Below are 27621 nucleotides of genomic sequence, written 5' to 3'. Positions count from 1 at the left end.
AGAACTCAGAGGTGGTGGAGTAGGGTCAAGTAAAAGAGGTTGGGATGAGAGGAAAAAGAGAAAATGACTGCTTATGTTGCTTGAAAAATGAACATTTAAAAAAAAACAACACGTATTATGGGAACAGTCCTTTTGTCCGTTCCTGTTTACCTTTATGGAGAAAGTTAGCTTTCCCTGCAACTGGAGCCAGTTACAAGCACCCTTTGTGACCATAGGGGCACAAGTTTTGGCTCCTGTTTATTTTAAAATAATCCTTGATTTTTTTCTATATACTAGGAAAGGGTTCAGAGATCATCTTTGCCTGCAATTCCTTAACACACTCCTTTTAGCTTTTTAGATCCCTTGCTAGCTTCTCTGAAGAAAGCATTTCTCATGCCCTCTGTGGCAGTATTTCATAAAGCCTCCTGCTATGAGGCTTTATGAGCTACAAAATCAGGGATAGCATCAACTAGTAACACAAAAGGCTCTGGACAAGTGGTACGCTCAAGTGATAGCATGTATGTCAAGGCAGAGTTATCTTACTATTCTCACTCTTATACCAGCTCAGTGTCAGAGCCAGCTGCACCTATCCAGCTGTTTTTTTTTTCTCAAAAATAGCAAAGCTTCAGTCTTTCTACAAGGAAGCATCCACTTCTGCAGCACACCTACATGACAAAAGCACATGCTTTCCAACCCTTATCAGGTTAGATAACGATGTTTCTCAAGGTTATTGTCTATCCAAGCATGACTAAGTTATCTCCTGACTCTTTCCAGAGACTTAAACTGAATAGCAATTTCAACATTAGCATGGAAGGCAGAGTTGTGAAAGTATTGTAAGTAACTAAAGTAAGCACAAAACTAAGCATAGCATTGAATTTCAGCTCTACTTCCTGGACAGTTACCAAACCCACAAAGTTCTGAATTACCTTTTTTTATTCTCCTCCTTAGTACTTTTATTCTGTCTAAGCACAGATTCTGTTAAATCTTTTAACATACTTGCTATTGTAAGTGTTCAGTCTGCAGATACATCACAGTTCTGCTTGTTTCTTTTGCCTCTTAGAATATAGTTGGAGAACTTTTTTTTTTTCAGTAGCACTTCAGGACTTCTTTTGCTGTGAAAGATACCAGTAACTAGGAAGTCAAATAAGAACAGTGACAATCAAAAAGGGAACTTTATTAGTCAGCATCTAGTGAAAGTGTTTTTAAAGGGTGTTTTGTTTCATATAAACTAATTACGCAAGGAAATAATAGTTAATGATTCATACTCCTCTAACACCTTCAGTGATGGTATGGGTAAAATACATTTCCCAACATCCAAATTATCTCCTACACAACAGGGAAGACAGTTCTAGACAGGAAAAAAAATACAGAAAAAAAAAAACTTTATTTTTAATAGAACAAGTCACTTTTATAAACTTAGGCATAGATAACAGACCACCCAAATTATTTTGCCCCTCCCCCTGCTTGAAGACAGATGGTTAAAAAGTTCCCTCCTGCCCCAAGTCAGCTGCCTTAAACTTAAATATTTCTTATATTACTAATGACAATAGAAAACAGAAGATAGAAAACAGAAGAAACGTGGATGCAGCCTATATATGGAATCTAGTTTTAACAGGTGCTGAAGTTACCCTCATTACCCATACTAGGTGGGCAAAGTGCTTCCACATCAATTATGATACTCAATTTAGCACAGTTGCTGACTGAAGAAGTCTATTCACTGATAATTAAAGACCTTCTTTTCAGAAAGCAGCCAGTACATCCATCATGCTACTTGCTAAAAAACTAGGCACAAGACAATTTCTGAATTTATTTTAGAAGTTTTGTCTTTGACAATAATCACCATAATATGGTACTAACTGAAGTCATTTCTTTTCAGGTTCTGCATTTGGTTCTGAATTAAACAGGGTTCAGTTTGTACACTTACTAAATTCATATAGCTTTTTTAACAAAGTTTTAATCTTTAAAAACCTATAAAAAGGCATATGATAATCCAAGTTTCAAAACTCCCCATCTTAAATATTTTCCTATTAGCATATAAAAAATGGAAAGTTATCATGCAAATATTCTGAACAGTGAGATAATGTTTGGTAGAACCATTAAACACAAGTTTTTCAGTAGTTCTTTCCTTTTAGTAGCATACAAGCTAGGGTACAACCTCAGTTTCCCAACAGTAAATAGATGATTGAAAACCCCAAAAAGCACCACAGAGGAACTGATCTATTTCCACTTTAAGTCACATATTAGTGCTATATGATCAGAAGGATGTGAAACACTCGGCAAAGCCTGATGAGTTGTTACTTCTTCATGACTTGGCAATGGAATGACCTGTTCAACCTCTAGAGCAGTTTTGTCAATGAAAATGTAGTCCAGACATCCATGAAACCCACCAACATAGTTTGTGTAAGCAGGTTCTCCACAAGCGCTTTGCAGTTTGAAGGGGTGGGTTAGAGGCATATTGCACCTTTCTTCTTCCCCATTAGAGACCCAGTCTTCATGATCTTCGGCAATGCCACCACTGCTGATAAAACTGTAAGTTCCAGACGACGGCGTGCTGTTAAAGTCTCCACAGAATATGACTGGTGTACTGGGATGCAAGTCACATGCTACGTGCTTGAGGTGAGACAGGGCTACAGCGATTTGGATGAGACGAATGTTCCCACCTGAGAATATAAAAAGGTATTGCTTAAAGTACTTCATAGTAGCACTGGAAGAGTTTTCAGGAGGTGCTAATTTAGGTATGTGTCATGTATGGCTCTAAAATGGTACTCTTGCTTTAAGTTCCCTGTGCACTTTATTTTAGAACAGTTTTTGTACATAGAGATGCCTTTATTTGCAACTACAGAATTTTGCAGAAGCAGACAATGCTTAACTTCCAATTCACAAACCTGAATACTACAAACCTTAGACATCCATATCACAGGAGCTTTACAACATTTGGAAACCATCCTAATATTGTTCCTAAAAGGATCAGAACTAAGATAAAATTTTAAAAGAGGACAGTCTCTTCTGAAAGCTTCTCTAGCCAAACCTGGTTCCCCTTCAGGTACAAAAGGACTGGGGAGCCATGAGCACACACAGGGCTACATTTTATAGTCTGTACTTCAGACAAATTGTGCATAACATGACTGACTTTCAGCTATATTTTACTGACACCCTGGCAAACCAGAACAATCTCACTATATGGAAGATGATAAATCTAGTAGCCTGGCTTGGTTTTATCTATACAAGGAATTGAGCAGGAAATCCTCAGTTCCACAAGAAAAGGTAATAGCCACAAAAAAATAGGGATAAACCAGTTCTCCCCAGGAAGGAGAATCCAGTCATCCCATATACAGGAATGCAGGAAAGTTACCTTTTGGATGCCAGTACAGATGGGTGTTAGCTACACAAATCTTCTGGGAAGGATCGGTTGCAGACTGAAGAACGGAAACCTTTAAGAAAAAGAAGTCTTTGATAAATTTTAAATAAAGGTACTACACGTTTTTTAAAATGTGCGTTACTTAGCTTATGCCTTGATGCCATTCAGAACAACAGAATCTGAGACTTATAAACCAATGAATGGTACAGTTCTTAAATAGAGTCTATTTATCCTCTGTGTAAAGTATAGATATCAGCCACTTATATTGCCAGTATGACCACTACAGAATTCCACTGACACCAGGTATTTGACAAATGTTCTGGTGAATAACCAGGCAGCAAATGCCACAAACCAGCAATCAACACCAAGCCCAGACTGATCCTGAAACAGCTGATTTCATCTTCAAGCAAAGTAAGCTTGCATTTTTTCCAGATTTGATGTTGTTCCATGTATCAAGTCCAAATGTCAACGTTTCCTTCACATTAAATCGCTCATTTGCCCTACTCGTTATTGTTACCCTAGCTGGTGGAGAGCATCCCCCTGTTCTGTCATTGTTTCACATTCCTAGTACTTTGTCTCCTTTCCTCCTGCAGCTGGGCACCCAAACACACCCAGTTCAGCTGCTGGGGTACAGGGGGAAAGGGAAACAAGGAACAGACACGTAAGATCTGATACCTGCAGCACCGATGATCTCTGCAGCACCTTCTCCCGCACCGCAGGGTACTCGGCCAGCTTATCGCACAGCTCCTTGTGCAGCGGGTCTGAGAGCAGGGCTTCACTGAATGCTATGTCATGCTGGCTGAGAAGGCTGAACTTGTCCCTGCGGTAGAAAGTGGCCAGGCCCTCGTGCTGTTTCTCCTTGATCTTGAAGAGCCCTTCTAGTCCAAACGCGTCCAGAGCTGGAGCCAGGCTGTCCACGAAGACAGACTTGTCCACTTCTTGCAAGCAGATGAGGTCAGCGCTGTAGCCTGCCAGCTCCTTCTTCAGCAGGTTCTGCCGGTAGTCGATCTCCAGGGCGTATGGGGCACAGTACGGGTACAGCACGGTGCGGGAAAACTCCGTCTGAGCGTAGGTGTCGGCCAGGATGTTGTAGGAGACAGTGCGGATGGAGCCGTGGCCGCACACCTTCCTGGTGTACAGGTGCCGCGAGTCGAAGGTGCAGGCGCCGGGGCCGGCCTCCACGGGCCCGCTGCTCTCCACCTCGCAGGGCTGCCCGTAGCGCTGCTCCCCGTCGCTGGGCGTGCAGCGCAGCTTGAGCCGCAGCCCCACGAGCGCGTTGCAGGGCGTGAAGACCCGCTCGGTGCCCGCCGCCTCCTCCACCCAGGCCGTGTCTCCCTCACCGCCTTCCCCGTCTGCGGGCCGCCGCTGGCGGTACCAGCGGAAGACGCAGTGCCTCGGGGCGGCGAACTCGGCGCTCACCTTGGGGCACACGGGGAAGCCGGCCAGCAGCGAGTGGGGCAGCCGCAGCTCAGTGACGGTGGGCGGGTTGCGCTCCACGCGGTACCGCGCCTCGCCCACCTGCAGCACGGCGCCGTCCTGCCACGCCGCCGCGTTCGGCACCTCCTCGGCCACCGCCAGCCCGTCGCTGGAGAACAGCCGCACCGCCGGCACCGCCTCCGCCCCGGCCGCCGCCGCCTCCTCTTCCGCCGGCTCGGCCCGCGCCTTCCTGCTCTTCTTGGCCGCCTTGGCGCGGCCCTTGGCGGCGGTGGCGGCGAGGCGGGCCAGCGCCCGGCCCAGCGGCTCCGCCTGGTCGCGCTGCATGTGCCTGGCGCTGCCGTCGGGCAGCACGAGCCGCACGCTCAGCTTGGGCTCTGCCGGCACGCAGCGCACCACGGCCCGCTCCATGCCGGCCCGCTCCACTCCCGCGGCGACGGGGACGTGGCCCGGGGCCGGGCCGCCCGCGCGGAGCCGGCCGAGAGCGGCGCGCAGCCGCTGCCACATGGAGACGGCGTCGCCCGCCCGCTTCCGGCCGGAAGTGACGGCACACGCACGGCCTGGCGGCGGGGCGGGGCACCCAACCGTCGCGGCTCGTGCCCGAGCGAGGCAGGCGGGGCTGCCCTGAGGCGGGCGGCTGGGGCGGGGCGGTGACGTCACGGCCCCTCAGCCGCCCGCCTCCCCCTTCCCAGGGGGCTGCGGGGTCCGGTCCCGCCCGTCCCGGGGGGCTCCCTGAGGGCGTCTCCTGCCCCCGTGCAGGGTTTGGGGCTTGTTTGCCGCTCAGAAGCGGTTATCGAAGGTGAAATGAAATCGTCCATGTGAGAAACACTCTGTAGCCAATAACATGGGCTCAGGCGAGGATCTCCGTGAAGTGGCAATTCTATTCGCCATTGCAGTGGCGGGTGTCCCACAGGCAGGAGCGCGCCTACTAGTTCCATAACAGTTATATATATATATAATATATATATATATTTTACCACCGGCACCCTCCCGTTTCCCCATTTTTATCCCCACAGCCCCGGGCTGCCAACGTCCGTTATAAAGGCGCTCAGCTCTGTCGAAAACAGCCTCGAGCTGCTGCCCCCACAGCCTCAGCCCCCGCCATCACGCGCGGCCCCCGCCGGGCGCGACCGGCTGTGGAGGCGCCGAGCCGAGATGGCGCCGCTGAGGGAAGGCGGCCGGGCGGCCCCCGCGGGGCGGTGACCAACGGTGGCGGCCCCGGGCCCCGCCTCGCCCCGCCCGCCAGCGCCGCCCGCTCGGCTCCCGGCAACCGCGGCGCTGTCCCGATCTGCCGCCGTTGTGCCCGGCCGCCCCGGGGAGGTGAGGGCGGCGGGGACCGGGGGTCCTCCGGGGAGGCTGGGGCTGGGCTGGGCTGGGTTGGGGCTGCTGTTCCCCCTCTGTCCCAACAGGGCTGTCCCGCTGGGCCGGGGGAGCTGACAGGAGGAGCCCCTCGGCTCTCCTCAGCCCAGCTGTGTTTCTTTTGCCGGGCCCGTCCCCGTCCTTCTCCCCGTCCCCGCTTTAATTCACTTTTAGGACGTAGCACTAACGTAGGAGGCAGCTCTGGCTTTCCGTTCCCCGGCGGGAACCTGAGGAAACGCACTCGCGAGTTTGGGCGTCGCGTTTCCAGGGGAACCGTGCCCTGAGGCTGTGGGGATTGCCATGTTGGCTGCACGCCACACTGAAGCCTCTGCAGAAAGATAGTCTTAGTGCACCTGAATCCATCGGTGTTTTTTTCTATTCTTCAGTCCTTATACGAGGAGATTAACAAATTTTGTTTGCCAAATGTCTGTAACTGTGGTGGTTGCTATTCTTTCCTTACCTCCTTTTCCTTACTACACATCTTCATCCGCTCCCCTGACCAAGACTCCTCCTTCAAATCCTTATCTGTCTCCACTCTCTTGTTGCGCAGCCCAACTACTTCCCAAAACTGTGATCGCAACCCAAAACTCCTGTCTGTCTCTCAGACAAACCACCTAGTTTGAATCCCGTATCCAGCTCACCAAATGACAGCGCCCTGCGAAACCGTAACTTGAATGGTAACTTTGCACACACAAGCCAGGATTTTGCCACATTCCTTCAACCACACTAACTCCTCACTTGTCTCTTGTTTCAGTAATCTCACTTTAGTCTTTGCAAACTCACACTCAAGTTGCTTCTTATCCATTTGGGCCCCATATTCAGTTAGATTGTTTGAGGCCCTATCAGAATAGGAACTGTGAGACTGAGCTGTTCTGGTGCAGTCTGCCCAGGGCTGGGGGTTGATAGACTACTTTGCTGATACCTTCTGTGCTTCGTACTGGTGGTGGGTTAGCACCTGAAGAATTTTGTAACGGAACTTAACTCTTATGCAATGTACAAATCTTGAGTTAATGAAATGTACCATCATTTTATATGATTGCAGACTTTGTATGTACCTTCTGTTGAACTTTGCAATTTTAGCATGTGCAGTATTTTTCTGTTTTCTGAAACACACATTTTCATATCTAAATTGTAGATATCCTTGCGGCTACCACATTTTATGTCTTATGTAAATTCAATTTAATATATGCATCTGTTAAGTTGCTTTCAGGACATGAATAATTGTATTCTCATATTGCCTTTTTGTTATGGTTTTAGATGCTACACTCAGGTGGAGCACCTTCCAATAAAAAGACTTTGAGAACTTTGTTTCTTCCCACGGTTTTACCTTCAACAGTCACATCAGATATGTCACCAATAGAGAATAAGCTACTGACTTACCGAAGAAGCAAAGAACAGCAAGAGATGCTTAATCAGTTACTGTGAGTTTCATGTAATTCAAGAAGTGTTGAAGTTCAAATGAATGAAACATCACACTCTAGACATCAGGGAAATAATAACAGCATTTGTTAGTAGAAGAGCATTTGCTTGTTGGAATCTCTGATTGTTTTTATTTTACAGCACCTAAAATCTGCTTGAGATATGTTTGTTGGGGCTAGTTGTGAGGAAAAAGATAACCTTCCAGTTTTGAATATTGCTTATGAAAGGCTGCGAAAAACAATTCAAAGAGAATCAGAATCTGGATCACTTGTTTTCTTTTGTATGAGTGATCCAAATGTGGGTCTCCTTCTAAAAGGCTTCTCTGTCACTAATCTTAGTGGATTAGCTCCTGAAGTTAGCGATTTGTGTTACTTGTGGAGGAGCACAGCTGCCAGGATGATAGGTAAATTTTTTTTAGAGGGCTGATTATTTCATATAATTTTCTCACTAGTGTATACTCAAGATTTAAAAGTGTACCTTTTAAAGTATACATGTACAATGTGAAACCAAATAATATTTTAAATAGAAATATGGAAATATTATTTGAAATCTTTTAGTAGTTTGATTAAAGAGCCAAATGTGTTCCTGGAGAGTATTTCTATACTGTATGTACTCCTGAATTCATTGTGCCCAGTTCAGTTCCTTTGCATGGGTAGAGGAATTGCAATCTTAATTTCCTTGGTCTGATAAATTAAAGAGCCTGCAGGAAGGATCCACCTTGCTGAAGCTGAATAAGAAGTATATTTTTATATATGGATCTGCTCAGTATGTTAACTGTACTGTTGCTCTGTTTCCAGCAGGGGTTTCTCGTAAGCATGATAGATCAGTAGGAATTTGCATCCAGACTCACGGATCTTTCTGGCTTTTTCATGAAGTATTAATACATGTGTATGCTTGGAACTGTCAGTCTTACTTCCATTTGGGAGTTTTTTAGCTGAGTTATATTGAGGTGAAGCTGGAATACTCTTTGTAAGATATGCACAGGCTATATCCCAGAAGAATGGACTAAAATATTTTAATTCATAAGGTCATGCCAACATTAACCTTTAAAGTTTTCTGATAGTTATTTAGCAATTTATAACCAGAGGAAGTAAAAAAGAACTAGGAGTTCTATTCTGTACATTGTTTCTTGTTTCATAATACAGTTGGACAAGATCTGTTGTTGTTTGTTGAGGAAAAGTACAATCCCAGCAGGAGCACTGGGCAATTGGTGAGACTGATCAAGATGTATATAATAGAAATATATACATATGTGTATATATATGTGTATATTGATTGTGATTAAGATAAATGTGTCTCTTTCTGTAAGAGAAGACAGAATATGCAAAAAGAGCCTCACTTTTTAGTGATCAGACAGTTGGCAAACATGAAAAAACAGGTTACGTCAATTAAAATAACTGCATTATTTTTAATATAGTATTTGTATCTGTTCTGAACTTCTGACTGTACATTTTACTTTAGAATTGATCGAGCTTTAAAAGTCTATTCTGAATCCATGGAAGAAAAATATCACAGAGCTCCTGCACCCCCTATCCCAGAACTACCTGCCACTGTGAGTGTGAATTTCTTCAGTATTATTGCCAGTTTTATGCTTTGATATTGGGCATTTATGCTCTTACTTGTCAGTATTTACTTGAAGATACTTCTTATCTCAGTTCTTAGTAATTCATAAATGGATTTATATGCACAAGTAGTCCTATTGAAGTTGATACCTGTATATATACAGTTAAGTCTTCACTTAGGAATCATACCTGTTAAATTTAAAAATCAACTTTTACATTTCTGACTTTTTTTGAGTATATGTTCTTAATACATTAGGATTTTTTGTTCTTTTTTATACAGATGAACAGTGAGCAAAAACAACGACGAGTGAGTTATATTCTTTCTTCTGCTTTTTAAAAATGGAATAGTAAATTATCTCTGTTCAGAAGAGTTGAGTATGTTATGTGGTATTTGTATCTGTTAAACAGAAAAAAACAACAACTTTGCAATAGTCTTGTAGGGTGAAAACTGCAATCGGAGGCAAAAATGGGAATCCTTTCTTATGATCCAGAAGAAGGAAAGCATTTTCTGCTACTGAAAGCATGTGTATGTCCAGCAGTAAAGTTTTGATCTAAAATTTCCTTAAAGATCATTACATAGAAAATATCCTATGAGGCTTCAGAGTTTTTTTTCAGTTGAGGTCGTAGATCATACTTTAGCCTTTACAAAAAGTAGTCTTTGACATTGTTCATTTGATTTCAACAAGGAATAAAGATGTGTGAATTCTGGTATAATTTTTTGAATTGAATTGTGTATAGTTTTAAAAATAGTTTATCTCTGAAAGCCACTTTCAACTTAAATTAACATTGAAATACTTGTGTTAAGTAACCTAAAGGAGCTTACATTTTTCTTGGTTGATGTTAGACAAACTCATTTTGAAGACAATATATGTACCGTTTTATAACAAATGCATCACTCAAAAGCATAGATACCTATTTGTTTGGCAAAACAAAACCAAAAAAACACACCTATTTGTGCATACTCTTTGCTAGATGAATGTTTGTCCAAAGAACGGTTGTATGAACTTGGGACTCTTATTGTCAGTCAGAAACTTCATCAGAGAAACAGAGAGAAAGGGTGCAATACTTTGTATTTGGTACTAAGACAGCGAATGCATTTTATCAGCTTGTGAGTAGCTTTTAGTGCACTGCTGAGTGAATACTTAAAAGATTTGATTGTTTCCCAGCCATAGGTGTAAAAAATGACAAATAAAAAGGGACTTCATTGTGAAACCTAATGTAAAAAAATATTTACACAGCCCATTATTAGACCTCTGATAATACTGTCCTTTCAGACCAACTATCTCTTTATGAAGAAGTGTGTGCAAAGTAACCCAGTGGTTCCCATTCAGCAGCAATGTCTGAAGTCTGTGCTTGCGCTGGTGCCAAAGTCACTCATGGAAAGTAAAGACAGAGAGCTGTTAGTTGAAAAGCTTTTAGGGGAGATAATAAAGGACTTTGAAAAGAGCATGAAAAGATGTGTGGGTAAGTACCACAAGCTACACAGTATTAATATTACTGTATGTGCGTGTTATGTGTATATATGTGTGTATAATATGTAACAGCTTATAATGTGGTATGTTATTTATGATAATAATGTATATAGCACATGTGTATTATATATACACATATAATATAGATATTATAGATATTATAAGCCGTTACATATTCTCCCACAGAAAATATTTTTTCTAGATTGTTCTTTCAGCGAGGCATGACTTCTGCAATTAGCCATTCATTTCTTTCGTTTGGACTAGTAAAAAGTTATATAATCCTATCGTAACCAGTCTCAAGCTATGGCTCCAGCAAAGGCAGATGTAGACTTCACACTCATGTCTGTATTTCATTAAGCCTTTAACCTTTTTATATAATTTGGTGCATGAATGTATGGCTGTTTTCTACTAAAGACAGTAGAACCTTCCTATGTACTAGTCATCCTTTATTTTTTTTTGCAGCTTCAGGAATAGCAGCTTTTTTAAGCCGTTTGTCCACAAGCACATGCATATTTTTTCTGATGCTTGCTCTCATGAATAAGATCCCAATGAAATTTGCAAAGATAATTAACTATTTTCAGAAATCACTCACAACTTATCTGAAATTTTAAACTTTCAAATGAGATTCATAAACTTGAATTTTGAAAGTGGATTCCCTTGAAATCATGTCTTAACATCTTTATTTACATCTTTAATATCTGAAAACTAAAATTTAGCCATTTTTCGTCAATATTTTAGTGAAAGGATGATCTTTTTTAAAACAGCAATTTAAAAAAATCAACAATTTAAACTAGGACCAACTTTATAATGTCATCAGTGGGAAAATTATAGTATCCCACTATATTTATATGAAATAAAATTGCCATTAATACCTAATTATTTAAATACTAGTTTATTTAGTCAATAAGGGACAGACTGGCTGGAAGTTATACACCTGATTCTGTATGGGTATTTTCTAAAGCTGTGATTTTGAGCTACCTTTGGGAGAATGATTTTTTGGAGACTTGGATATACACTTACCTTTCCATCCCACTATGTATGTAAGCCGATGTGGAGAATGACAGAGGAAGTACAGTGCCTATTGAACATGCTCATACATTTATTGATTTTTACTTTCTTTTCTTCCTAGTGCGAAGTGTTCTTATTAAGCCAGATGTAAAAGGGCTTGAATATGAAGAGGAGGCACCTTTGCCTTTATCACCTTTGTAAGTGGACTAAATTAGCAAATTACCCATAGGCAAAACACTCTGTTGCACGTGAGAAATTCTAATTGAGCTGCATGAACAGAGTTATGGCATAATATTAATTCTGGAGACCCTTAATAAGGTGTTTTTTCTGTTCATAGCAGATTTTATAGTTGAAGTTCAGAATTACAAAGTTGACAATGTTTTAATGCTTTTGCTACAGTTGCACAGAGTAGAACCAATGAGTGCAAATGAGACTTCCAGCCCTGAGTGTCTAGGTACTAAAGTTGCCTCCGGAATGAAGTGTGTCCATGCAGGACACTTTACTGGCAGACAACAACATCATGCAGTAGTTTAACATGCTGAAACTGCATCCAGTGCCAAGGTTTCATTTGGCCTTGGTGCTATGGGGTGAAACCTTGAGACCAAATGCAAAGAGTATTATATTCTGCAAAGCAGAAGAGGTATTGAGGTAGACAGAATATAATTATCTGAATTGTACAATTTCTGGAACATTAGAACATCTGCCACCTAAACATTGATGATAAATACTTCTTGTTAGCAGTTTATTGAAGTTTGAAGTTTATGTTGATAGAGCTTCTGGAGGAGCAGGTCATTTGAAAATACTCTGATGTATAAAATCATGGGTGGTTAGACAGAGTGTCATTATGGCTTCCATGGCATTATACTGCGGATGTATGCATGGCACTTAAGTAAATGTTTGTTTTCAGGAATAAGGTTTTTGATACTCTTGTTTATCTGTAAGAATATTTTACTCAAGTATTACTTGAACTCTTCACTTGTTGTTGTTTGTTTGTTTGTTTATTCAGAGGCCTAGATTTTTCTAGACCATGGCATAACAGTTTTATCCAAGCAAAAAATCGGATCCTTTCTAATTTGCATATTCTTCACCCCACAATGAAAACTTTACTGGATTTTGGTTATTCAGCATTTTCTACCTTTCTTATAGTGGATTTTTCAAGTTTCAGGTAAAGTCTGCTTTGGTGAATTATTAACTGATAGATTTTTGAAGCTGGTAAACAAAAGAGTTTGTGCATTTCTATTAATTACTGTGTTTTGGGGCTTTTTTCTGTAACAAATTTGTTCAATCTGTCATTTAAAATTCTTTGGGCAGGTTACTTTGTGTACATAGAATCATAGTGTGCTGTCACAACTTTGTGTTGTCGCACATTTAATTTAACTTTTCTTCTAAGCATAAATATTTTACTTGCCCTTAAATTTCTGGTAATATCAGCTGTTTTGGTTGATGTTTTGTCTGTAATTATGTTAAGGTCTCCTCATTATTTAGTTAATGTCAATGCCATGATCTCCATTAAACTCTGGCTGAAGTGGGTCATATTTCTTATTTTTACTATTTTTCATCAGTTACTTAATTTCTATTTTTAATCTTGGAACTTCATTGTCTTTACCTCATTTTTTTCTGGTAACTGTTCTTCATTTTCTGGGAAAGAAAATGAAGAATTCTTTCTTTTCTAAGAAAGAATGTGTTTCTAACTTCTAACACAGTATAACATTAGTATTGCTTCACTCCTTTTTTTTTTTTTTTACTCTTTTCTGTATACAGTGGGCTGTAATTGTAATTTTCTTTTCTAGATTGAAGGGGCCAATTGACTGTGAATCTTTAAAGACTGATGTCTCTATATGCTGTTCAAAAGCAGAAGAGAAGATACTGAATACATGGTATCAAAGAGTTATCAGTCTCTTCACTGAGAAGGAGGCATCGAATAGTATAAACTTAGATCAGGTTAACTCTTTTTACAACTGTGTGGCTACGCTCATGATTAATCAGGTAAATATCCTTCCTCCTTGTGATTAACTTCATGTGAAATGTAGGGGGGTTTTGAGTTTACTGAAAATTATCAGTCCTTTAACATCATGTTGAAACAACTGTTTTTACGTCGTTCTATTTATGAATATAATAATCAGTGGGAATATCTAAGTTCAGCATTTCAAGAAGGCAGACATTTTTAGGATAAAACCTTTATTCACACTGTAGAACAATAATGGAAAATATTCTAATCAAATAATTGTCATATTAAAAAAAACACAGTGCATCAAAAACCAAACAGATACAACAAACACCAAAAAACCACCACCGCATTTAGAGGAGAATGCATTCCAGTTATTTCACTCATATTTAAGGCACATATTAATAATAGACTTAGTTTTGTAGCAAGAATAGTTGTGTGGACTTTACTGAAGTGTTTGTGTACATGTTTATCAGCTTGAGCTCTTAAAGGGTTGAGACTAATACCCACTGAAGTCATTAGAAAGATTCATACTACTTCAGCTATCTATGAATCAGGCCAAAAGTACTACAGTGAATGGAAAACTGATTTACTGAATGAAGGGAAGGTGGGATGGGGCTCCCTGTTCTTTCAACTAATAGGAGATATATTTTATGATCTAGCTGAAAGAATTCTTGAGAAGAAATGTTGAAGCATTTGTGAAACTTTTTGATCCTGAAGACAGAAGTCATCTACCTTTATTTAAGATGGAACTGATTCTTGATGAAAAAAAAATGGAATTTTATCCAAGCTTCCAAGACCTGGAAGAAGCAATTCTGTCTATAGTGAATTGTATAGGACAGACTCTCCAGGTATGCTTTTATCTTTATTTAAATATGTAAGTGCTAAGCAGCTCAGCATGTGTAGATAGTAGTAATTTAGGACTCCGACTATGATGGTAATGAGAAGCAGATGCATCTCCTGATAATTGTTTTCCCTGAGGATTCTGCAGGTCATGTAATGAATTGTGATGCTCAGTAGAACTCTAGGCTCTGAAACTCATTTTGCTATTCCTTTTTCATGAAAAATTGGCACATTTGCTACTGGTTGTTTTAGTCTGCTGTTTTAAACTGCAAAACTGTGTATGTCCACAAATGAATAGTCGGCCTGTTCATTGAATAGAAGTCAGTCTGAAAACTTAACCAGGATAGAAAGCTAGCTAGAAGATAATCTTTTATATATATATTTTCTCTTTTGTATGTTTAGAAAACCTGGAGGTTCTTTAAATACAAATAGACACACTTAACAATTTATTTATGCATTTTTTAAGGCAAGTCTTTTTAACACTGAAAATCAAGTAGTTTTTCAGTGTACACTGTGAACTAATATTTTGTGTAGAAATATCTCTAACACCTTATTTACGTGTGATGATTTACCATAAACTTGCATTAATAATTAAGATCCACAAAGAAAAACAAAGAAAATCAGAGTTGATATTCCTTGCTTAAAAAAAAAAAAAAAAGGCACCAAACAACTAGTATATACAATATCTAAGGATTTATATTATTAAGGATTTATATTATAGGAACCAACCTGGGACGCAGGGAAGGCAAGCCTTTCCTAGTGGCTTTTAGGTGTATCCCTGCAAACTGAGTATTGGCCTTTAATCATGCATGGCAGTACTTTCAGAAAAGTGTTTTGGATTTAGTTGTGTTATTTTGTATGTAGGACAGAATTCAGATTTATGTAAGATTGGATAATATCATTAATTTTTGTCCATCTTACATGTTTCTTGTTAAACTTGAATCTGGAGTTGTTCTAGGTCCGTGTCAAGTGCCTGGCCTTAATTGTGATTAGGGTCTCATACTTTTCTGATATCACGTCTTCTGGAGATTGCAATTTACTTTTAAAGTAAATGTATCCCTGTACTGCTTTTATATTTAAATTCAATAATTGGAAGTTGCTCTTCTATTAGAATGTCCAAACAGTACATTCTTGGCTAGCGGGAGACACTACTTGTCTGGACACTGAGCTTCCTACTCACATCATATCATGGGCCACATCTACACTGAAAAGCTCTATCAAAGACAACTTGGAAGGTCCAAAGGAATATTTTGAAAACTATGGTGAGTGACAAAAGACTATGTTTAAATAATGGCTGTGTTACTTTGAAATAAGTAACTTACTGTACAGGGTGTTATAAAATGTGTATTTCTTGAATTGCAGTTGAAAAGTATGGCTGGCTTGTAGATGGAACTGCACAGGCACGTGTAGAAAGATTTGAAGCAGAACAACACAGTTTTGGTGAATACACTGCTGTAAGTTTTTATTTCTACATTTTGTAAGTCATATTTACTGTATGTATAGCAATAATAAAAAGGGATCAGAGAATAACAGGTATTCAGCCTGTAGCTAAAAGTTATGTTGACTGCCTCCAAATGCACAACATAAACTTTTTCTTTCTGTAAAAGTGTACGTGGTAAGTAGAAAAAATGAGTATTTTCTTGAATGTGTAATACTTTTTCATTCAGCCAACTGTTTAAATAACATCCCTGCAATGTAAAATCTAATGTTCTTTTGAAGTTCATAGATGAATTCTTCACCCTCGAGAAGGAAATCTTGAGTTTACAAGAGGTGGCTTATTTTCCAATGATCTGTTTGAACTGTGAGGATTTAAAGCAAGGTTTGGCTAGTAGTGCAAACACCTTTGCAAAAATGTTGATGGACAGAATAGTTGCAAATTACAGAGAAGAAAATGAAAAGTAAGTGGAATTTTTTGTTCATGAATGTTATGTGTGCTAAATCCATAGTGGAAATATTTAGAAGAAATGCAAATATACCATACTCTTTTTAATGAAGGCTCTTGACTAACTAAAAAATTCATGGAAGGTGCTCCAGCTGATGCATTTTTTCCTCTGCTCTAGACTTAAAAACTAGTGGAGGAAATTAGTATTAAGCTTGGATAATGGGAGAGTTAAAAGATCAAAGGGCTTCGTTAATATTATGGCTTTTTAAGTGTGAAATACAGTAGTACAGCACTGTCAAAGATGGCCTGGATTCTCGTATTACATGGTAGATGATACCTCTAGGCTTTCATAGATAATGACAGATACTAATACTAATGGATTCTAATGGTTAACTTGCAGGTATAGATTAGATCATTAGTGAAGTCATATTAAATTGTTCAGTTAAAATGGACAAATTATAGTCCTGTTTTACAGCAATTCTGTATTAGCTGTACGAAAGAATATGTATTAGGGATATGTTTGAGTGTGTGCTAATGATACTGTGCTTAAGTTACTTAAGTACTTTGTGTACTTATTAAAAATAGTTGAAGCATTTGTTGCAAAAGAATACCCCCAAATTCAAACAAACCTATTATAGTAAGTTAATAAATAGTATTTTGCTACGCTTACTTGTTCATATTCTCTATTTAATTTCGTATATTTAACTTCATAAAGTAATGGAGCTGTACAGGGGTAATACTTAAAAGACAGTAATTTGAACTTTAATTCCATTCAAGCTGAACTAAAATCTTAAAAAGTTTTTAAAAAATCTTAAAATCTTTAAAAATCTTTAAGAAGCCAAACAAAAATCTTAAGAAAATTATATTTTATGTAAAAATTAATTTATAGGATATGTAGAGAATTTGAAACAATTAAAGAACGTGCATTAAAAGTTCCTGAGACCACAGAGGAAATGATGGAATCAATAGCTTACATAAAGGAGGTCAAAACCAAAGGTGTTCAGGACCTCTTGCTAAGGATCAAGGTAAATGACTATTCTTTCATTCTTATTTTTTACAAAATGTGCTGGTGTATACAAATACAGAATTCATTCTGGAGTGCAGAGAATTTAGGCTAGTCTTATTGCATGTATTAATAAATTGTACCATCAGTGTTGCTTCATACTAAAGTGGAAAGTTCTGCTCATTCTTTGTCATGTGCTTTTCTTTGAGAAACAAGCTAGGCTTCTGATTCCCCCCAAGTGTTCTGCACATCAGTGAGGAAATGCAACTTTTGATAAAATAAAGCAGACTGAAAGGCATTCAGGTTATTGTTTGTGCCTATAAACTTATTTCAGGGCTGCTTAAAAAAGCTATTTGTGTAAAAGCAACGTGCAAGTATAAAGATAATTTTATGTATAAAAAATCATGGCTTAGAACACACAAGAAGCAATTCACTGTTTGAGCAGAATATAGATGATGATACATTAGCACTAGTACCACGTCTGTGCTTGGAGAACAAACCTGGAAAATTGTGTAAGGTGTGTGTCAGCCAAAAACATTACTGGATAAGAACCTCTGTGCTTTGTTATACATTACGATGATGTGCATCAGATTTTCTTGTTTGGTAATACGACTTTAAGCATAACACATTTATGTTGCATAATGTTATAAAATCACAGAATCACAGAATAGTCTAGGTTGGAAGAGACCTCCAAGATCACCGAGTCCAACCTCTGACCTAACGCTAACAAATCTTCCACTAAATCATATCCCTAAGCTCTACATCTAAACATCTTTTAAAGACCTCCAGGGATGGTGACTCAACCACTTCCCTGGGTAGCCTATTCCAGTGACTAACAACCCATTCAGTAAAGAAGTTCTTCCTCATATCCAACCTAAACCTCCCCTGGCTCAACTTTAGCCCATTCCCCCTTGTCCTGTCACCAGGCATGTGGGAGAATAGACCAACTGCCACCTCGCTACAGCCTCCCTTCAGGTACCTGTAGAGTGCAATAAGGTCACCCCTGAGCCTCCTCTTCTCCAGGCTAAACAGTCCCAGCTCCCTCAGCCACTCCTCGTAAGACTTGTTCTCCAGACACTTCACCAGCTTCGTAGCCCTTCTCTGGACTTGATATCTGAAGATTCCACACTTAGATTAACAGGCCACTGAAGTTGTATTTAGAGAAAGAAGTTTGTGAAGGGGGCAGGGATCTGTGTAACTTTTTAATGTATTTTGAATATTAAAATTCAATTGCCTGAAGTAGCTCTTCTTTTTCTTCTGAAAAGCCCATGAAATGTAGATTCCTATTGCATCATTGTAGATAATTTTTTCCTACCCTGTGTCTTAAACAGACCTATGATACATAAAGTTTTGTGATATCTCTATTATAGGAGTGCTGTTGGCAAATGAATTACTTCTTAGATGTTTTCTTATTTGCTCCTGAAGACATTGCACTGAATGCAGCAGTTTTTCTATGGCCAAAGAAGATTGACCCTATTTTTGATGAACATGATAATGTAAGGGTATTTTCTTTGTTTATGGTATATTTTGACCTGCTAGATTTTTCACTTCTATTGGGCTATTTATTTTTTCAGCAGCTAAATGTATCTATACATATAACATGAACCTTACTCATTTGGAAGAGCTTAAATAATGCATTTCCAGGTTTTTATATCAAAAGAGGGCTTTCTGGAGTAATTTAAAAATGCAGAAAATTGTCATTGCAACTTAAAACCTTCAACAAGTCCTAATATCTTAATTTGTTCGTGCTCAATACTAGGTAATTCATAGGAATGTAAAAAATTACTACAATGCAATTGACTGTTACTGAAAATATAAATGCCAGCCCTTAATAACATGTCTTAGTAATGAATGGTAGGAATTGTGTTACTTAGGTAGCCATCGCTAATAGAAAATACATGACATCTACAGTTGCAAAGAGAACATTAGATCCCTCCCTCTCCCTCTCCCTCTCCCTCTCCCTCTCCCTCTCCCTCTCCCTCTCCCTCTCCCTCTCCCTCGCCTTCTTCCCATTCTTTCTCTCTGGCTATGATATAGTAAGTCAAGTCTTTTGGTGTTCTTCTTTCTCTTTGTAGTAATTGTGTAGAATTTGTCATTGGATTTATTAACGACTTTTAGAAATGCCATTTAACATTTTTTTATATAAAAATAGCTTTTAAATATTACAGTTGAAGATTTCTCTTCCACTATGCTTGATTTCCATGCTATGGAATATGTCCAAGGATATTGAATAAGTCTCTAACTTAAAATATACCAAGACTGTGAGATTGTCTCATAACGTGCAAACAAAATATTTTACATTAATGTAACACCACCAACCCCAAATGAGTGGTATTAATTTTCTACTTGTACACAGAGAATTCATGAAGCTTGTTCAAATTATTTTAATGAAAATGTTGGTACAGAGCGTATCTGACATATTAATGGGAGTCCTTCAGAAGTGAATCTCTTGGTAGCTGACTATCTGGCAACTTGCATTGTGCTAGAGCTTAAGGAAAAGAATATTTTTACATCAGGTCTTCACAAGTCTGCAAGTTTGCATTTTATACTGTTAGATATAAGTCCAATCCTCATATAATCCCAGTATCATAGAAGGGACCCTTAAAATTCATCTAGCCCAACCTCCCTGCTGAATGGGATCTTTCACTAGATCAGGTTGCCGAAAATCCTGTCCAAACCAGCTGTGAACATTTCCAATCATTGGGTATCCACAACTTTTCTGTGCAACCTGTTGCAGTGTCTCACCACCCTCATTGTGGAAAATTTCTTCCTTATATCCAATCTAAATCTACCCTCTTTCAGTTTAAAACTGCTGCCAATCATACTGTAATGCAGTTGAAAATAACTGGTTCCTCTGGAGAAGTTCTGTTTGTCCTTCACAATTTTTATATGGCAGTAATATTCTTGTCTTTGGAGAACTCTTTTGCAGAGATTGGTTTATTTTTTGATACCTTAAAAGTAACCCACTTTTGTGCAGATCCTGTGCTTTAGAGTTTTCTTGTGTTCTATAATTTCTGCCTTTTATAGCAGTAGATACGTGAAGGATAGCATTGGCCTTCAACGACTGTAGATGTCTCCTTTTTTGGCAATAAATCATTGAATCCTAAAGACGAGAATCTCTTTATTCTTTGCTGTAATACATCCGGTCCTTCTGTGTCAACATTTACCCTGTGCTGTAGCAATTGGAGCTTCCCTATCTCTTTATGGAGTCCTTTATGCAATTCTAACTGCTACGATTATTGAGGTACGGGTTCCACATTAACATACAGAGGCTGCACACATTTAAATGGGACATACAGGAAGCAACTCCTCAAGAAATGTGTTTATTTTAAGGATAATAACTTGCCTGTATCATTTATTTTCTGCCTGTGCTGAATATTTAATTTAGGCAGCACAATGTATGTTAATTATTGTGGGGATTTACAACCACTTCTGCATTGCTTTTTACTATAAAAACAATTGTCTGTTTTGTAGATGATTGAAGAGTCCAAACGTAAAGGAGAACAAGAATTAATACAGAAATCTGAGAAACTGATGGTGGAATTAGAAAAGCTGGCACATTCTGTAACAGAATTTGAAGAATACTCAGAACTGGACTGCATGCAACAGGTATGACTAACATTTAGTATAAAATGGATAGAAATGTTCTGTATGTTTAAAACGTAGGAATCATGGAAGGAATTTAGATTTAAGTAATCAATTCTGTTAGCAAATGTGAAGTACAAAGAGTATTACCCTCTTGCCATAATGTCAAAACTCATTAAAATCTCTACCCCCACCCCTCTGTTTTCTTGGGCTTTATTGGTAATAACATCTGGCAGAAATGAAAGTTTACTATAAAATTGTGCTTAAATTAGCTAATAGGTTCCTTCCTCTTGGGAGGAAGCTGCAGGCTGCCATGAGGCCTCCCTTGAGCTTACTTTGCTCTGGGCTGAACAAACCAAACATGCCAGGAGCAGAATCCAGCATTTGTTCTTAAATTTCATACGTCTGGTGATTGCCCAGCACTCTATCAAGATCTCTCTGCAAGGCCTCTCTACCCTTGGGGAAGTCAACAGACAAAAATATGGAGACTTATTATGTTTTGATGCTTTATTTTGATAGCTGTTCAGACTATTGCTTAGTTATTTCTCAAGACATACTATTATTTGATTTCAGTATGTAGCTGACTTGAGAGCATTACAGAAACGCATACAAGAGGCAGATGAATCAGTAGCTCATATTAATAAGGAAGAGACTCTGTTCAAGTGGAAATTGAGTGACTTCCCACTCCTCAGCAACTTAAAAGTTGATATTGAACCGTATCAGAAACTCTTTCAACTTATACTGAAATGGCAGCAAACACAGAAGAGGTATTTCAATATTATATACTTGAGGGTAAATGAGGGAGAATGGACAAAATACTCATGCTATTTTTGTTCATGTCAGATATAGAACATGCCATATGTTTTCTTGTAAGCTTTTATCAGTTGCTAGAAATCCAAGTTTAATGGTACTATAGTTTATATATTAGGGTTGTTTTTAATTCAGCTAGAAAACATCTGTTGTGTTTTGTTTTGGTTTGTTTTTAAATGCAATACAAATAAGTATATTTCATATTGAATTCTAACTGTATTGGTCACACTGGTAAGTCTATAAATAAGACAAGTTCTGTGAAAGAAATGTATTGGGACAAAAAAAAATGGTTAGGTATGAACCATTTTGTATACCAGAAGAGGAAGAAGTTTAATTAGGAAGGTCACAGTCTGTGTGTAATGAAAACCATACTTTAATGTCTGTCCAAAGTGCCATGTAGATGTGCTCAAATAATTATGTTGCTCTCCAGTGGCTAGATATTACCACAAGAACTGTAATACGACGCTAAATTAAGTGAGATTTCTTACCAGTTCTTGCATTCTTTCAATAAGACTAGAAAGTATTAATCTTTTTTGAGAGCAGGACAGAAATACACAGAAGAGCATGATCAAGCCACCCTTAGTAGCGCGTTAGAATTTTGTGTAAAATGATGGTAACTGGAAACAAGAGCTTTACTCTCATGTAAATAACTATTAAATTAATCTGACTCATTTGTGTTGCAAAACAACGTGTTAAATGTTTGTGGAGTACTTTTGCTATTCTGTTTTTTAACTTTTTTAAATTATTTTTTTTCCTCAGATGGTTGGATGGTGCCTTTTTGGAACTAAATGGGGAAAGCATGGAGGCTGAGATTGATGATTTTTCTCGAGAGATACACAAAATGTCAAAAGTCTTCAAACAAAAACATAAGAAAATTCAGCAGGAGTTGAAAAAGACATCACAACACAAAACCGTAAAAGAGAAGAAAGGAGAAGAAATAAAGGCAAATCCAACTCTTACGATGTGTTCTTCAGTTCTTGAGCAGATTAAAGACTTTAAGGTAAATATAAAATGGCGAGGGTTATTAATATTTAATGCTAAGGGACAAATCCTAAATTAATTACTCAGTATGGGTAAATGCTGCAGTGTCAGAGTTTTCCTCCTTAAGTTAGGATATTGATGTTTCATACAAGTAAAACCCAGCTGGAACTACTAACTTTCCTAGTAAGTTGAATGGTGCAACAGGGCCAAATTCCTTCTGATCTCATGCAAATGTTCAGAGACTCAGGAGTGCAAAGCCTTTCCTCTTCCATTCTGTCCAGCAGGACCTCAAAAGGAAGGCCAGATAGCAGAAAGCTACTGCTTGTTTGAGTAATAGTAATGGCTATGCATTTTTTTTTTAGGAATGTTTGTTAAACTTGCATTGATTAGACCCTACATGTGAACTAGTGTACAAGGATTTACTGTTTTGCTGCTCTGTGTTTGTGGACATCTAAATCTAGTCACGGGAAACTAAAGAAAAATGCTTGAACCTAAGCACCCTGAAGCATCCTCTGGAAGTTATTTCTTCTTCCTATTGTGATAGAGAGAGACAGAGCTCCGAATCACCATGCCTGCATTGTACTGTCCCATTTATTTTAATAGGATTATAGATTTTTTAGCAGTTTTAGGGATGTGGACAGTTAAAGAGTGAATTCATACAGGGGAAAAGTGCTTTGGGGATTCAGGGAAACATTTAAGAATGTAGTTAATAATTTTGGCCTGGGACCATGTATTATATTAAGTAGAAGTCTGATTTAACATAACATAGTTGAAATTTTGTTCCTTTTCACTTTCTTGCCAAGATCTTTGCTTCATAGTTTCATATTTCTTCTTCAGTAATTTACTGCAATTACTTAGGAATTGAATGGATCTGTCTGATCTGTCTGCACTTTTCAGAAAAGATTTTCATCTGTCATTTCATTTCATTTCATTTTTCATTTGTCATCAGCTACTGCAACAGAATTTTAAATGCAAAACAGTGATGAGAAAAAAAGTTGAGAAATAATGCACATTGCAATTTTCATGTTATAAATGTTTTTTTTCTCAACTAGGAGAATATTCCCACTGTGAATGTCTTTTGTAACCCTGGCATGCGAACTCGTCATTGGCAGCAGATGTCAAATATAGTAGGATATGATTTAACACCAGACTCTGGAACTACCCTGAGAAAAGTTTTAAAGCAGAATCTAGCCCCTTATTTGGAAGAACTTGAAGCTATAAGTGTGGGTGCGAGTAAGGTAAGCATGGAGATTTGATAGTGACAAATATAATGTCAGGTCACTTTGTGCTGGCTTTTATGACCTGCTAGACTTTTTGCCTTTGCCCTTATACTAAAGAGATTTGGTGAGACTTTGGCCCATTAAAAGATAACTGTGAGTGTGTAAACATTTGTCTTTCATGTTATGCCCTTTGTATTTCCTGAGGGTACTGCTTTCTATGCACTAGAATTACTAAGAAAAACATTAAAAATAACTTATGCTGTTAGATCAAAATAGTTTATTCAGCTCAGTAAGTTTATGTATTGAATTAATCATTTTGAAAAAAATAATAAAGTAAGTAGAATAAATTATTTTCTTTTCATATGGTAGGAATTTTCCTTAGAAAAAGCAATGCACGCCATGATGGAAACTTGGGATTCAATTTCCTTCAATACGACTGTGTATCGTGAAACTGGTGTTCACATTCTGTCTGCAGTGGATGAGATTCAAGCCATTCTCGATGATCAGATTGTGAAAACTCAGACAATGAGGGGATCGCCTTTCATTAAGCCATTTGACAAAGAAATCAGAGTATGATGAGAAAAACATACTTTTTTCCATTTTGATTTGCATAATAACTGTAATGCAAGAGTAAGCCAACAGTATTACAACATTATTATTTGATGTTAGTGAAAATGTATTATTGTTACTTTAGCAAGACGCTTTGGAGTTCATTTAAGTCTTTCCTACATTATTTCTCAGTGCTGCAGTTCCCTCTACATCTCAAGTTTTGGTTCCTCTCTCTGTTGCCATTCAGATACAAGTGCAACCAAAAAAACTTTGATTCACATACTTTGAAAATTGCTGTTTCAGTTATGGTCTTTAACTTTGCTTCTTAATCTCTTCAAAGTAAGATTTCATTATTGTTCAAATAATAGACATTTAGTGATTTAGTCCTCGAGTTTTGGAATCAAATTATGAACTATAGTGTTTATTTTTGGGCAGGGAAACTTTTTGAGGGCTGGGAGAATTTATTTATTTATTTATTTAAACAGGCCTTAGAACAATAATGGGGTCAATTTACAGCTGCTTGTCTATTTGCAGATATAGTCTTTGTGATGCTAATGCTATGTCTGCTGTCAGGAGAGAAGCTGGTCAATTTGCTTTGTAGTTACCCTCTCTAATTCTTTCAATTTGTTTTGAAATAGGTGATTCAGGCAGGCCCAGTTAACATGTAATAATCCTGTAAAGGGTACTTATACTTTACAGCCAGCCTCTTCCAGAGTCATCTGCTATTGTCTACTTTAGAGACAGGATACTGGTCTGGCTGGATCTTTCCTCTGATCTAGTGGTCTTTCTGGTATTCTTGTGTCCCTGCTATAATTCAGCTGCAAACCAAGAGCTCTTTGCTGTGGGAGATGGAACAGAATTTGTCATTGGTAACCTGCAGGTTGTTACTGAACCATTAAGTTATTAAAAGATCATAAGACTAAAGTGATAACTGAATTTTGGGAAATTAATTTCCAGATACATTAAATTTCTGAACTCCTTTGGCCATCTATTTAAGTGAACATAAATACTCCTAAATATTTTTCCATAATTTTGCTGACTGCTAGACACTTCTGTTTTATTTTCTCCTTGGGACCTAGAGCACCACAGTGTCCTCTTTTCCTCTAATTATTCTCTTTAATACTATTTTTGTGGAAATATCCATGTAACATTCTTTAAATATTTATTAAGGAATGGGAAAATCGCCTAATTCAAATTCAGGAGATAACTGATGAATGGCTGAAAGTGCAAGCACAATGGCTTTATTTGGAACCCATTTTTTCTTCTGAGGATATCATGCAACAGATGCCAGAAGAGGGGCGTCTCTTTCAAACTGTGGATAAACACTGGAAGGATATTATGAAATATTGTGCCAAAGACCCAAAGGTAAGGAAGATAGACTGTATTAAAAAGAAACAGTAGTTTCTCTCAGTTTCTTTTTGGCATTTTTTTTTTAATAGAATATGCAATGACCAGCTACAGTAGCTGCCTAGGCTTTCTAGGAATGAAACAATGTTGTACCTTAGTTGAGTAAGTTTTGATGTGCAAAGTATCTTATTTATAACTTATAGTTTGCATATGTTTGTTATTACAGGTTCTTGTTGCTACTTCCTTGCTAGGGTTGTTGGAGAAGCTTCAGAACTGTAATGAGCTTCTTGACAAAATCATGAAAGGGCTTAATGCTTATCTTGAGAAAAAACGTCTCTTCTTTCCCCGGTATGATGTGCTTAGGCTATTTCAAAAACAAAAGTCCTGAACATTTATATTGTTGTTCAGTAAGGTGAACCTTTAAAGTAGTTTGATAATTCAGTTAGCTTCCTTTCCTTTATTTTTTTTTATTTTTTAAAAAATTTTTTACTCTTAAAAAAAAAAAAAAAAAAACTTGTTCTTTTTTTCTCAATCTTTTTCTAGCTTCTTTTTCTTGTCTAATGATGAAATGTTGGAGATCCTATCGGAGACTAAAGATCCTCTCAGAGTTCAGCCTCACTTGAAGAAGTGTTTTGAAGGCATTGCTAAGCTACATTTCCTTCCCAATCTGGATATTAAAGCAATGTATAGTTCCGAAGGAGAATGTGTTGAACTGATTTCAAAGATTTCTACTACTGAAGCTCGAGGTGCAGTGGAGAAGTGGTTAATTCAAGTAGAAGATATTATGCTGAAGAGTGTACATGATGTTATTGCTAAGTCAAGAATGGTATGGATTTTGTAGTATGTTTTTTGTGATAAAATAATAACAATGGCACAAAGAGAAATAGATTTGTATTTTAAGGATGTCTTTCGGCTTCATAAAATTCTCACTGATCACAAGTCTTCATATAGGTGAAGTTATGGCACCAGGAACAAGTTAACATGACATTTATCTCTTTCAGGCGTATCTAGAGACTGAGAGAAAAAGTTGGGTTCTGGAGTGGCCTGGACAAGTAGTTTTGTGTGTGTCTCAGATGTTCTGGACAAGTGAGGTACATGAAGTTCTTTACAATGGACCAGAGGTATTATGCAATGCCTATTTTATTTTATTTTAAAATTTTTATTCATTTTTCATTTCAGCTGATGTATTTTGCCTAGTCAAATCTTCTCTTTCTACAATCAAAATAAAATTTGATAAAACATCAGCATGTGAGTTTGATAGGCATGAATATCTGCAAAGTGATTTATACCTTTGATTTGGGTACTTGAATATTCTTGTTTAGAGCAAGCCTGGATTAAAATGTAGTTTTGAAACATACATGCAAAACTGTGATTGAGAGAGAAGTTGATGGGAAAAAAAAGATGATACGAGAATATATAGGTTTAATAAGCAATCTCCATTAAGGTATTTATTTACTGTGAAGAAGTCTGGAACACTTGAAGCTGTCATTTACTCAGTTTCATAATTACCTTTGTTTTTCCCAGGGTTTAAAGGATTACTATAATACACTTCAGCTTCAACTTAATGATATCGTAGAGCTGGTAAGAGGAAAACTTTCAAAGCAAACAAGGACTACACTGGGTGCCTTGGTTACTATTGATGTTCATGCTAGAGATGTCGTCATGGAAATGATTCAAAGTGGTACTTCTTTTTTAAAAATATTTTTCTTTCTGTGTGTCTTTAATTCCATAATGCTGAGTTAATTAAAAATAGCTAACCAATCTGATTTTGCTGCATAAAACAACAGTTTTAAGACATGAGCATAAAATGTACGTGAGTATTTGGATGTGAGAATAAACAATAATAATTTCAAAGTTGTTTTAAA

General features: G+C 38.2%; 2 protein-coding genes across 6 annotated transcripts in view; one reads left to right on the top strand and one right to left on the bottom strand.

Moving 5' to 3' along the window:
- Positions 1 to 1762: 1762 nt before the first annotated feature.
- PDE12 (phosphodiesterase 12) lies at positions 1763 to 5334 on the bottom strand. The gene is made up of 3 exons (XM_035337924.1): positions 4013 to 5334; positions 3332 to 3410; positions 1763 to 2639 (listed from the first exon to the last, which is right to left on the bottom strand). The coding sequence occupies exons 1-3, from the start codon at positions 5276 to 5278 to the stop codon at positions 2197 to 2199; spliced, it is 1788 nt and encodes a 595-aa protein (XP_035193815.1). The 5' UTR covers positions 5279 to 5334; the 3' UTR covers positions 1763 to 2196.
- A 702-nt stretch (positions 5335 to 6036) lies between these two features.
- DNAH12 (dynein axonemal heavy chain 12) overlaps positions 6037 to 27621 on the top strand; it is a 64069-nt gene continuing 42484 nt past the window's right edge. For 2 of the 5 annotated variants that reach the window (XM_035337474.1, XM_035337471.1), the window contains exons 1-25: positions 6037 to 6091; positions 6305 to 6373; positions 7388 to 7551; positions 9011 to 9101; positions 9392 to 9418; positions 10386 to 10575; positions 11713 to 11788; positions 12598 to 12756; positions 13382 to 13577; positions 14199 to 14387; positions 15491 to 15641; positions 15742 to 15833; positions 16099 to 16277; positions 17151 to 17286; positions 18635 to 18760; positions 20739 to 20873; positions 21423 to 21616; positions 22419 to 22659; positions 23693 to 23878; positions 24230 to 24430; positions 25580 to 25774; positions 25983 to 26104; positions 26300 to 26582; positions 26758 to 26877; positions 27281 to 27437. In XM_035337474.1, coding sequence (XP_035193365.1) covers positions 7388 to 7551; positions 9011 to 9101; positions 9392 to 9418; positions 10386 to 10575; positions 11713 to 11788; positions 12598 to 12756; positions 13382 to 13577; positions 14199 to 14387; positions 15491 to 15641; positions 15742 to 15833; positions 16099 to 16277; positions 17151 to 17286; positions 18635 to 18760; positions 20739 to 20873; positions 21423 to 21616; positions 22419 to 22659; positions 23693 to 23878; positions 24230 to 24430; positions 25580 to 25774; positions 25983 to 26104; positions 26300 to 26582; positions 26758 to 26877; positions 27281 to 27437 — 3610 coding nt within the window. In that variant the 5' untranslated portion in view covers positions 6037 to 6091; positions 6305 to 6373. Of the gene's footprint in view, positions 6092 to 6190; positions 6374 to 7387; positions 7552 to 9010; positions 9102 to 9391; positions 9419 to 10385; positions 10576 to 11712; positions 11789 to 12597; positions 12757 to 13381; positions 13578 to 14198; positions 14388 to 15490; positions 15642 to 15741; positions 15834 to 16098; positions 16278 to 17150; positions 17287 to 18634; positions 18761 to 20738; positions 20874 to 21422; positions 21617 to 22418; positions 22660 to 23692; positions 23879 to 24229; positions 24431 to 25579; positions 25775 to 25982; positions 26105 to 26299; positions 26583 to 26757; positions 26878 to 27280; positions 27438 to 27621 lie in introns of those variants that run through there. The other 3 variants (XM_035337473.1, XM_035337472.1, XM_035337475.1) reach the window with 3 other exon arrangements.

This window comes from Oxyura jamaicensis, chromosome 12 (assembly GCF_011077185.1).
Source record: "Oxyura jamaicensis isolate SHBP4307 breed ruddy duck chromosome 12, BPBGC_Ojam_1.0, whole genome shotgun sequence".
Classification (NCBI taxonomy): Eukaryota; Metazoa; Chordata; class Aves; order Anseriformes; family Anatidae; genus Oxyura; species Oxyura jamaicensis.
This window is presented reverse-complemented; position numbering and strand designations above follow the sequence as displayed.